This window comes from Rhipicephalus microplus, chromosome X (assembly GCF_043290135.1).
Source record: "Rhipicephalus microplus isolate Deutch F79 chromosome X, USDA_Rmic, whole genome shotgun sequence".
Classification (NCBI taxonomy): domain Eukaryota; kingdom Metazoa; phylum Arthropoda; class Arachnida; order Ixodida; family Ixodidae; genus Rhipicephalus; species Rhipicephalus microplus.
The window spans coordinates 26,913,467-26,925,905 of record NC_134710.1 but is presented as its reverse complement, the minus strand read 5'-3'; the positions used below and the strand labels follow the sequence as shown (position 1 = coordinate 26,925,905).

At 44.4% G+C, this 12,439-nt stretch overlaps 1 protein-coding gene across 2 annotated transcripts in view; it reads left to right on the top strand.

Annotated features, from left to right (window-relative positions):
- The window catches only part of LOC142774955 (TWiK family of potassium channels protein 7-like), a 74,758-nt gene extending 62,769 nt beyond the window's left edge, over nucleotides 1-11,989 (top strand). For both annotated transcript variants that reach the window (XM_075876095.1, XM_075876094.1), the window contains 2 exons: nucleotides 8,765-8,985; nucleotides 10,162-11,989. In XM_075876095.1, coding sequence (XP_075732210.1) covers nucleotides 8,765-8,985; nucleotides 10,162-10,641 — 701 coding nt within the window. In that variant the 3' untranslated portion in view covers nucleotides 10,642-11,989. The remainder of the gene's footprint in view (nucleotides 1-8,764; nucleotides 8,986-10,161) is intronic.
- Nucleotides 11,990-12,439: the final 450 nt, after the last annotated feature.

The following is a 12,439-nucleotide window of genomic DNA, read 5'->3' as shown; positions in this document are numbered from 1 at the left end:
GCAGTGTAACATGGAGATACGGGGCCAATTTTTTACTTGGCTCTTTACGCTGATACCCATCCAGAAGCTTTCTATCAGCCACGCAAGACGTACAGAGATGACACATGTCTTCTTATGGTTATTTGTATTATTGTCTACTTAATTCTAGTAACAGTTGTATAATACTTTCCTATGTACGTTTACTTTTGTTGACCCATTCCTGAAATATCCGTTATTGTGCTACAGCGAGTAAAAATTATCAGATGAACTATGACTGCGACTACGACGATGGTCATTTTCTCCCTTTGATGAGCTGTACAGGGCTTCTCCTTAATAAATCTGGTTAGCTGCCCTACCCCGATAAAAGAGATTAAATAGGTATAAAGATAAGCTAACGAAACGTGCTCGTGCATGGACTTCACGCTGTCAAATACGCTTGCACACGCGAGTCGTTCTGAAGGGTCTCAAAAACGTTATTTTCTGCTTTTTGGACGCCATTTCTGCAATCTTACAATAAAAGTTGCTCATCTAGACGCCGGAACGAGGTGTAGACGTTTTTTTGCAACCACCGACCTGTAAGTTCATTATTGAAGTGAAAAGTCTGCTAACGAAACCACAAAATGGAACCTGTCGAAAGGGAAAAAGAAATGATTTATGCCCGGTGTCCCAGTTATTTTTAGTGAAGGCCTAAAAAATACAATATTAGGCGTGGCCAAGTAAAATCAACTTTATATTGTTGACAACCACCTTACGCACTACAAATAATCTTCCTATTCGTAAATAATTATTTTTTAAATAAAACAATTTACCTAAATTGCTAAATAATGACTTTAGGCATGATACGTGGCTTGAAAGTTAGAGAGCGTATTCAGAAACCCGCATTGCATTATTTGCGATAAAGAAAGTCTGACGTAACCATTTGTTCTTCAAGCTGCAAAGAAAGGCCGCAAAATACAATAAGAACCACGTGACTAGCGCATTCGCTTGCCGCTAACGTGCAGCTCTCAGACGTGATGATGATGAGTGGTTTTTAATGGCACAAGGGCCAATTTACGGCCAAAGAACACCATTTCGAAAGACTAGATATGTGAACAATGATATGATGCGTGGCTGTAAAGGGGACTTAAAAGCCCTCGCGCTAACGCGGGTAACAACATGGAAGTAACAAAATCATTGCAAAGGCATGAGATATGTGCACTGAAAGTGGATGGCAAAATGACATGATAATAAAACTATGATGGAGATGTAGTCACCGCAGGTACGACCACGGTACAGAGGTCGTGCTACGGAGAATTGCTAAATATGGGGTGAAAGCAATGAACATCTTTTAAAAACGTGAAAAGTGATTGCAGTTTAAAAAGCGGATTCCTACCGATAAGCATCCCAGGGTGTAGTGGGAGCTGCTGCCAGTAGGGCAGTAAAAAGTGCTTTTTTCTTAGAGCATCTAGCTCATTGCATTGAACGAGAATGTGGAGAATCGTAAGTGGTTCTTCACATCTCTCCCAATATGGTGGATTGCCGGTAGATAGAAGAAATGAATGTGTAGAGTGTGTATGTCCTGTTCTAAGACTTGTTAGTGTTACTTTTGTGTGTCGTGATTTTGATAGTGGCAGCCAATAACCTAGTTGCGGCTTAATAGCAAAGAGTTTACTATCTGTGTGTTTATTCCACGTGATCTGCCAATATCTCCTGAGCTTTCGTTTAAGAAAAGGCTTTAAGTCAAGTGTAGAGATTGGTATTGATGCATTGGAAAGAATGGCGGAAGCAGCCAGCTTGTCGGCCAAAACGTTCCCTTGTATCCCATGGTGCCCTGGAACCCAGCAGACAACGACATGCTGTTTTGATGTGTACAGTGTGCACAGAAGTGGGTAAAGTGACACCAGCACGGGGTTCTTGTGTTTTTTAGGAGTTTCCAGGGCTTTGACCACGCTTAGAGAATCTGTGTATATTACCGCCTCTTGTAATTTTATCTGTTCGATGTGTTTTACGACCACCAGTATTGCGTAAGCTTCTCCTGTGAAATTGCTTGCATCAGGATGAAAAACTCCAGCCTCGGAAAAGGATTGGCCTACCGCTTCATATGACACAGAAGTTTTGGACTTTCACGCATCGGTAAATAACTCAGGGCATGTGTATGTTGTTGTTCTAGGAAGTATGTATGTATGTGTTCAAGTGGTGCGTGCTTTGTGACTTCAACAAAAGAGACATCACAGTCTATAAGCTGCCACTGCCACGGTGCCAGATATGTTGCAGGAGCCACCAAACTGTATGCAAGAAGAGGCACACCTGTTTCTTCGGCCAGGCCCCTTACACGGAGGGCGTAGGGCTGCCTAAACAAAGGATGGTTCTCGAACAAGCCAGAACAAGACAAATCAATAATTGTGAAATGGGAAGGGTGTTTCTTGTCTGCCTTCGCATTCAAAAAGTACAAAAAAGATAGGCAACATCTTTTTAGGTAGAGCGACCATTCATTCGAATCCACGTACCGGCTCTCCAGAGGGCTAGTTCAGAAAGCACCCGTAAAAAGGCGAATGCTTAGATGGTGGACAGGGTCGAGAATCTTCAGGGGGGCTGATGGTGTTGCCGACTGATAGATTATAGCACCGTAATCTAGGCGTGTGCGTACGAGGCTTTTATATAAATTCATTAGACATTTCGTGTCACTACCCCATGTAGTGCGTGAGAACACTTTCAAAGTGTTCATTGTTTTTAAGCACCTGTCCTCTAAATACTTGATGTGTGGAATGAAGGTTAGTTTGGTGTCCAATATAAGACCAAGAAACTTGTGCTCGGTCTTTGCTGATAGAGGTTGACCATGCAGGTCAATGTCGGGGTCAGGATGGAGGCCCCTCCTTCGGCTGAACAAGACACAAGTGCTCTTTTGCGCGTTGAGTATATAACCGTTCTCATCTGCCCATCGAGATACCTTGTTTAACCCGAGTTGAACCTGACGTTCGCACACTGAGATGTTGCACGATTTGGAACCAATCTACATCATAGACATATATGCAATAAAAATATTACGTGGGAGAGACGGGTGCAAGGAATTAACTTTAACTATGAAAAATGTGCAGCTCAAGGCACCTCCTTGTGGCACTCCTGTTTCTTGAACGAATATTCGAGATAAGACAGAGCCAACTCGGACACGGAATGCTCAGTTGGACAAGTAGCTTTCGATGATTGACAGCATTCTACCCCGCACACCTGAGTGTGACAGGTCTTGCAATATGCCAAAGCGCCATATAGTGTCATATGCATTTTCCATATCGAGGAACACAAAAAGAAAAAAAAATTGCTTATGAACTAAAGCGTCCCAAATTTGTGCCTCGATACGGACAAGGTGGTCAGTGGTGGCCCGAGCCTCTCGAAACCCACACTGGTATGGGTCAAGTAGGCCATTAATTTCAAAGAAGTGCACCAGGCGCCTGTTAATCATTTTTTCTAGGACCTTGCAAAGACAGCTGGTTAATGCTATTGGCCTGTAGCTGGAAACTGAGGCCGGGTCCTTGCCTTGTTTTAGAATTGGAATAATGATAGCTTCCTTCCAGGCTGAGGGTAGCTTGCCGAAAGTCCAAATCACATTATACAGAGAGAGGAGAGCTTTTTGGGTTTCAGTGGGAAGGTGTTTTAACATTTCATATGCCACACGGTCCGGGCCTGGGGTAGATTTATTGCAGCAGGTAAGTGAGGCTTGTAATTCAGCGAAACAGAAAGGTTCATTGTATGCCTCATGTGTTGTGGGTTTGCGCTCTGATCCTTGTTTTTCTATTGTGGTTTTGTATCTTCGGAACGCTTCTTTATAGTGTGATGAGCTGGAGACCTGTACGAAGTGGGCTCCGAGAGGGTTTGCTTGGTCTTCCAAACTTTCCCCTTGTGCGTTCACTAGAGGAAGTGAATGCGCTTATCGTCCTGCCACCTTACCAATCATGTTTTAGACTGGACTGATCTGCGTACGAGTTTATGCCTGATAAAAATTTGTGCCAACTTTTCCTTCTCGCCTGTCGGCGCGTCCTCCTTGCTTGCGACTTGACGTTCTTAAAGTTTACAAGATTCTCGGCTGTGGGTGAGTCTCTAAGCCACTTCCATGCCTTATTTTGTTTTGTTCGAGCATCACGGCACTCATTATTCCACCATGGGAATCGTCGTTTGCTTGACGGCCCACATGGTAGGGGAATATATTTCGTTGCTGCATCAACCAAGAAAGCTGTAAAGTAGCACACAGCATTTTCTATGCTCAACGCCGCCATGTCAGTTGAAGGTAAATGAGTCAATTTTTGAAAAGCTCTCAGCCATGGTTTGAACGAACAAAGTCATCTGATTGATTGATTGATATGTGGGATTTAACGTCCCAAAGCCACGATATGATTATGAGAGACGCCGCAGTGGAGGGCTCCGGAAGTTTCGACCACCTGGGGTTCTTTAACGTGCACCCAAATCTGAGCACACGAGCCTACAACATTTCCGCCTTCATCGGGAATGCAGCCGCCGCAGCCGCGATTTGATCCCGCGACCTGTGGGTCAGCACCCGAGTACCTTAGCCACTAGACTACTGCGGCGGGGCATACGAAATCATCTGTGACCGTCACTATGTTTCATTTCATGCGTCAGGTGCGACAACGCTCTGGAAGCTATGCAAGAAGTTCGGTCAGCAATATGTGAAATAACACGCTTCTCGCGCTTGGCTTTCATTACTGTAAACGCTCGTGTGGGACGAGCATGAACGCACACGCACAGCCATGCGAAAGGCTACGAAGAAAACATCAAGGAATGAGGACAAGGAGACGTTAAGTGATCCAGAGCAACTTTTATTAATAATAATTGTTAGCGTTAAATGGCCGAAACCCCCATATGATTATGAGAGACGCTGTAGTAGAGGGTTCCGGAAATTTCGACCACCTGAGGGTTCTTTAACCAGAGCAACTTACAGACAGCCGTATAACGAGGAGTCTTTATCTTCGACGCACAAAACATCTTCATTCATTATTAAGCCCACAGATGAAAAGAAATCATGTCTAAGACGAAAAAAGTGATCGTACTACTGGTGGAAACGCATTTATTGCAAGAAGTATCACTTGCCTTCACAGCGTTGCACTTAATGTATGAAACGGACTATAGTTGCGGCCGCAGATGATTTCGTTCGTTCAAACCACGGCTTAGAGCAGCATGATCATGGCACGCGAATACCCTAGTCACGTGTTTGTTTTTTGCTTTTTTATTTCACAGAATTTCCTTGCAGATTGAAATAAAAAGGGTATAAGTGAGACTTTATTCATCGCAAATAATGCAGTGGGAATTTCTGAAGACACTCTCGAACTTTGCAAGTTAGATATCTTGCCTAAAGCCAATATTTAGCAATATATCTAAATTATTTTATTGAGAAAACTAATTATTTACAAAACAAAAAATCCCTGTAGTGCGTATGGTGGCTGTCAGCAATATGCAACTGATTTCACACGGCTATCTTTAATGCTGTACTTTTTAGCCACCCGGTATAAAAAAAAAATCACCGCAAAAGTTGACGGCTTCTGTTTGAGCAATCGTGGATCGTCCACCCGACAACGGGCAATTTGCGATACACGACGACGAAAAGCAACGAAACCGTGTAAAAAAGAAGGCGAGGTCTACCAGTGGAATCGACGTCCTCTCACATACACAACGCACGGGGCGAGCCCAAATGGTCTCGCAGCACGAGAGGGCAATTGCTACGGGCGCAGGAGTATCGGTGCTCGAGAGACGCGCAATGAACACACATAACTCGGAGGCGTGCTAGCATCGAATTCAGAGGCCGGGTTTAGGAAGGGCGAGCGAAAGAAATCCCCGCGTGCGCGCCCTCTGGGCCCCCCCATTTCACGCAACGAGACGCCGCCGAGGGCGTGAGACAAGAAGCCCCCCGGATCACGCAACAACTTCGTTTCGCACGGCGGAACGTGTCTCTTTCCGGAAGCGAGAATCGATTCCAGCACGCTCCGATTGTGCGCCCCTCTCCACCAACCTTCTTTACTATAAACCCCATACTGTAGCCTTCCCTCGGCACCTACTCCATATACGGCCCCGAATACTCCGCGCCGCGCGATTCGGCTAGTACTACACACAACCGCGCGGATCGTTCCATCAGCACAGCTCGGAGCGGGAGGACTCAATCTTATGCCCGTTTAAGCGGGTCGTAAAAGGGCTCTTTAGCGGTGAATACAACCTTCTGGCAGATTCCTCCCCCGCACCGATGGAGCCTCACTGTTGTTTTTTTTTTTTTGTTTTTTCTACTACAGGACGACGTCACACACCACCGTAGGAACAAACGAGTGAGAAAGAACAAACGCTGCGCATCTACCATGAACGACTTCACACGTCATTACTTTTTTTGTTTTTGGCGTGTAGAGGAATAAAACGAATTAAGTTGGCGTTGTCGCGGATCCCAAATTACCGGCGAGCACCTCGTGCTGAACGCAAGCGGGAGGCGAACAGACGTAGTTGTCAATACAGCTTGGCGGAACACGCCGCGATGCCACTCTGTGCGAGTTGCGAGGGTGCTGTTGTGCTTTATATCTTGCACTGTATTGCACCAGCTAAAGACTGAACATGTTTGTTTGAAGCGTTAAAACATTTAGTCTCGCCACACAACAGAACGAATTGTATTTCAGAAAGAATGTGTCTCAACTGCATGCTCTTAAGAAACGATTGACGACAATGAACGAAATGTGAGCGTGCAGTGTCCCTTTATCACACGTAGCCACATTCGTCAACTGAACTGGGAAATTTTCATTAAGGATAGCCTGCATCTCAAGTAATCATTTGCCTAGATGAATTCCTTATTTTAGTGATTTTTCTATTCGTTCACAATCAGGTCACGATGCCTGCTCTTGTGGACGTATTTTGCGTCCTGTTGCGCCTTTTGCAAGTTATATGGCAAAGTGACTAACCCAACAACACGTCTAAACCCATTCTTTTCACTATCATTACTTAATGGTTGTTTCATATTCTTTGATATTGCTGGTGTCATTTTTTATGTAGTGTAGTAGTGTCAGTTTTATGTAATGTATGTTTTCCGAATATCCCGCTGGTCGTACTTTTTTTTATGTCACACCAAGTTTAAGACTACATTGCCGCAATGTGGCTTCGTTGGTATGTCCTCATGAAATACTAATGCAACGCAAACAAGGCAAGAACTTAATAGCCCCATGTCTGTGTAATTGTAATTTCTTCTGTGTCCTCGCTTTGCTTGTGCTACATCGGCAATTAGTCTCCGAGTTCAGCTCGCACTTTCCATTACCGCCTGTGATTGAACATCTTACTCTCTGTCTCAATGTTTGTTGTACGTCCTGAATGTCTTCTAAATGGAGGCTGATCTTTTATTTCGTCATTTTTGTATAAACGTAATTCACGTTAGTTCGAGGCCAACTTTTGTAAGTTGTGCATACTGCCCATAGCTCACATTCACGGAGCTCCTGAACTTCTGCCGGGCTTCGAGGGGAGTTCGCCATGGTCTTCACTTCTTTCGCCTTTAGGAGCCCCAGCATCGGCGTTAGGCAACCAGGGAGCAGTAATAAAAACAAAAAACATGGCCTTTTGTTTAATTATAAAGAATGTTTAAAATGTTTATCTATAAAAACATGCGAATACGAATAGTAAAGCATTCAAACAATCGTTTTATAGTAGCCTAGTGGACAATATGGCACTGTGACAGACATATTTAGACAAAAAATAATCAGTATTAAACACATCTATGGATGCACCTGTACAGTTAACATACTGCATTTTTTTAGAATTACCAGAGGACTCTGGCATTATTATTGCTTTTTCAGGCTTCGATAACATAGGCGAGAAACTGTTTTGTTGAACGCGTTGGTTTATCCATAAAGACGACGAAGGCTCACGGAGAGATGCCAAGTGCGTGTAAGCGGGTTTAGTATCGAGCCATGTAAATAAGGCAGTTTGTAGTATAATTATTAGAAGGAATCATGTTGTGAGACCTTTCGTGTAAGAGCTAAATGATTTCACTTCGTTATTATTTTCAAAACTCACATTTCATAAATATGCTTTTTTTACGTAGTAACCGTAGGAGTGTCATTATAAATAAAGCCATGTGTTATGTTTCAAATAGAATCTAAGAACTATTTTTCGTTCTGAAATTTGCAGTCGTCATTAGCATAACAGAACTACACGTCGCAAGCTCTATAGCGAGCTAAACAAGCACCAACGAAGCGTCATGTCGAAGGTCAAGTTTCCTGGTACATTGAGCCGAAGTAGTTCTCCATTACTACACCCCTTTTCTGATTATTGATATGTGAGGTTTAACGTCCCAAAACCACCATTTGATTATGAAAGACGCCGTAGTGGAGGGCTCCGGAAATTTCGACCACCTAGGGTGTTTTGACGTGCACCCAAACCTGAGCACACGGGCCTAGAACATTTCCGCCTCCATCGGAAATGCAGCCACCGCAGCCGGGATTTGAACCTGCGACCTGCGGGTCATCAGCCGAGTACCTTAGCCACTAGAACACCGCGGCGGGGCATACACCCCTTTTCTAACAAACTCGAAGTCATCCTTTCTTGTGAAACAGGATTTGAAAGAAACCATTTGACAAAGCTTGAAGAGCACACTCAATTATTTGCGATGACTTTTTTTTTAAATAGCTAAAACTTGCGCCGTTAAACACCATATGCCATCGAACACAAAGTTTACCGAAAGCGCCGCGCATTCACTTTCATAATGATGTTACCTATGTGTTTGTTAGTGGCAGTGCAGCGAATGCTGGCGTGGAATCACCATCCGTGCCCGATGCCGCAGGTTACGGGAACATCGCACCGAGCACCACCACCGGCCGGGCAGCGACCATCGCTTACGCATTATTTGGCATTCCACTGCTGCTGATGGTGCTGGCGGACCTCGGAAAGCTATTCACACGCCTCATCAAGCTCGCCTTCACCACCATTCGGCGTTTCTACAACACTAAGAACATGCGCAGCCTGCGCAGGGCCAGCCGAAGGGCCACCGAAGCACCGGGACAGGTGAGCCCAGCCGTGTCCACAGCTTGCGCCTAAAGTTAGCTCTTTCCGCATTCCCGAATGCCTGCATCAAGAATTAATACCTTGAGAAACTTTGGCAGCATGTCTTCTTGTGTTTTATTACACGGAGAAAAACACTGGCTATACAATGGCGCTCTTCGTGGCAGATTACCCGTCGCTATGCCATGGAGAAAACATCCTTCGGCAGAGCGTGATCGACGTTCGGCGAGTTGGTGCAGAGCTTAATGCCACAAACTGATAAGAAGGAAAACTAAAGTATACGAGATGACAGGACGCGAGACTTTCATTTAAATTACTTTCTACTTGTCACCCAGAATGTTCTCCAAAGTGTGCGCCTCACGTGCCAACTATTTAGTATGCCACATCGCTAAAAGCACACATTCATACTTCTCTGGATAAAGAGAGAAGGCACACTGATGCAGCCATCCCTTTTTTTATGTGAAATCTATCAAGCGCTTGCTAACGTTTCCCTGCTCCTACCTGCTCTAATAGATGGGACACTGAACAAAATTCAAATGACAGCACAATCCTACAAGCAATCAAAAAGGGGAAGTGAAAGAAAGCAAGGCATTATTATTCACCGTTCCAGCTAACTGAGCTTGTTGATAATGCTTTTTTTTATTTTCCCCATCCGTGGTCTTAATACGACTGTAAGAGCAGTATTAATTTTCCGGAGACACTTCTTGTTATCGTGTAGGACCTATATGCTCAAGTGAAATCAATCTTAATATATGTGGTTAGGGGCTTAGCCTACCCATCCCATTCTATCACAGAACGTTTTGTTTACGAAACTCTCTGCGGTAATCGCTGCTCTCTCTCTTCGCTCGTAAGAGTGCCGCTTCGTTAAACACTTTGTTGTATTTTATTGTATCACTTTCTCCGACAGAGCCACACAAGTGATGAATGTGTTACTTTCAATTAAGATGTGATGACAAAGCAGTGCAAACTGGTGTACTCCGGCACAAGAGGTGAAATTTTCAGTATATCTTGAACACTATATTCGACGTTCGTTCAAAAACTATTTCTAAAGCGATCGATCCGGTTTCGGGGCTTGCTGTTCACACAACCCAGAGATAGTGACGAGAATTCAAGGGTGAAAGAATTTCTAGAAGCGGAACTTGAAGGACGTGAACAAAAAATAAATTATCTACGCCGCAGATTCTTGTGGCCTGGAGGACCAAAGCATCGTATCCACCCAGAGAGCGAATACGCCGTGCCCGCTTACGGACGGAGGTCGCTGACGAGGTCGCCGCCGAAGCACGAGTTCCAGTCTCACTAGTGCTGCTCTTCCTGCTGGCCTACATGACGCTGGGCGCACTCATGTTCTCGCTATGGGAGGGCTGGACCTTCTTCGAGGCATTCTACTTCGTGTTCGTGTCCATGAGCACTATCGGTTTTGGAGACTACGTGCCCCAACAGCCAGCGTTCATGATGGCCGCCTTTGTCTACCTCCTCTTCGGCCTGGCGCTCACTTCTATGTGTATTACCGTAATCCAGGAAAAACTGGCAGCCACGTTCGCGAAGGCTCAAGCCCAGATCGGCGTCTCGCTGGGACTCGACGACGCCAATGGTCTGCTGGGCGGTGCTTATGCGCAGTCGGCGCACAACGGACCCGTTTTAAACGCGCAGCTTGTTTAGGAACCTAGGTGTCATATCCCCGGTATTATATTCAGTGGTCTAAAGTGGTTCATAATACACAGGCCGTGCTCGAAGGCATTTCCACCGATATGAGCGAATGTCACTCGCGAAACACTGCGCAAAGTAGCAATCTACATTCGTTTGCGCGCGTAATGCTAGAGCTTGCAGTGGCGTCAACGAAGGTTTCGCAGCTGTCGAAACATCTGCAGTCAGCGATTTCGTTGACAATAAAAAGGATTGAATTATTATTACTTACACTGAAAGCGCATAAAGCATGACGCAAGAGCTTATTTTTTACTTCTACATAATAAACGTTGCATCGTACAAACTCTGAACGGATGGCTTAAATCTATAGAGTGTACGGTATGCCCATGATTGCCCATATATACTATAGCAGCTGTACCATTACAATGCTTATTATGTTTACTTTACATGGAAAAACAACACTCAGTTGTTTTTCCTAATTTCTGTTTGATTCGTTAGGTTCTCACTTGATTGAGAGCGCGCATTTCAAAAGCAATAAATGTCATGACACGAGAGCAGTAGTTCCGAAAAAGAAATTAAAAATATAGCTGAGTTTGATGCACCGGAACCAGAATATGGTGCACGCCGTATAGGTCCTACCTTCATATTACTTTCGACCACCTAGGGTTCTGCACCTAAATCTAAATGCACGAATGTTTTTGCCTCTATCAAAATGAGGCCGTCGTCACCGGAAATAGAACCCAGGCCATAAAGATTAGCAGTGCGACATCTTATACTTGCTAAGTTTCCACAGCTAACAACTTTCTGAGATAAGTTGACTTAACTATTATCGCTTATACGGAAAGCACACAAAGCGTGATGTATGAGCTCATTTCTTACTTCCGTATGATAAACGCTGCATCGTAAGAACCTTGAACTGATGGCTTAAATCTATATTTTAAACCTGTATTGCATGTATATTGTAAGCCTATATTCTCCATTGATTCGATCACAAGTTTTAGTCGCGTACGGTAGTAGATGGTCTGCTTGTGCCTCGTTCATGAGAACTTATTTCTTGCGTAAACAGCCACTACATGCAATGAGAAAACCAAAATTCTACTCATTCGCACTATTAAGTCCTTGAGGGTACGAATTTAAAATGTGTAGTCTACTCTGTTCACAGTTAAAAAACTGAGTAGAAGGCCGAAGCTGGCACCAATTTTTGCCTATCCGTTCTCAATATTTGCACGTTGTAAATGTATACGTATAGTTGTACGCATACACCTGTACCGTAGTGGAAGGCTTCCTCACGCTATCATAAAACTAGTTAAATCATTTGTCTAATAAGTGAATCCCACTAGCTTATAAACACTGCTTCCATTGAGACTTTGTTCTGTCCATTCATTCCTCACATTATAGCCGACTGCCGGACATTATAAAGTTGAATGACACTTGCTATAGCGCACAGTTATGTGGTATACACGTGAGAGGATGAGTTCCGTTGCTGATGCGAGTATAACGTGGCAGGAGCAAGCACAGGACCGGGCTGATTGGCGCATTTGCCCTACAGTGGGCGCAGTCAGAATGATTATGATGCTGATGATGATGATGCTGATGATGATGCTGATGATGATGATAATTAAGAGCAGGAGGAGGAAGGAAAGGCCAACCATAGGCGCGTTCGGTTTGCTCAACTAATTTCCCCACATTTCATCAGCTAGCGTCTGTTCGCGACAAGTGCATTGAAAAACTGTGGCCTTTCTCGTGGCGAACCGGGTGGCATCAACAGCAATTATTTGGCATCACTGGTATATGGTCGAAATTATCGCTACTT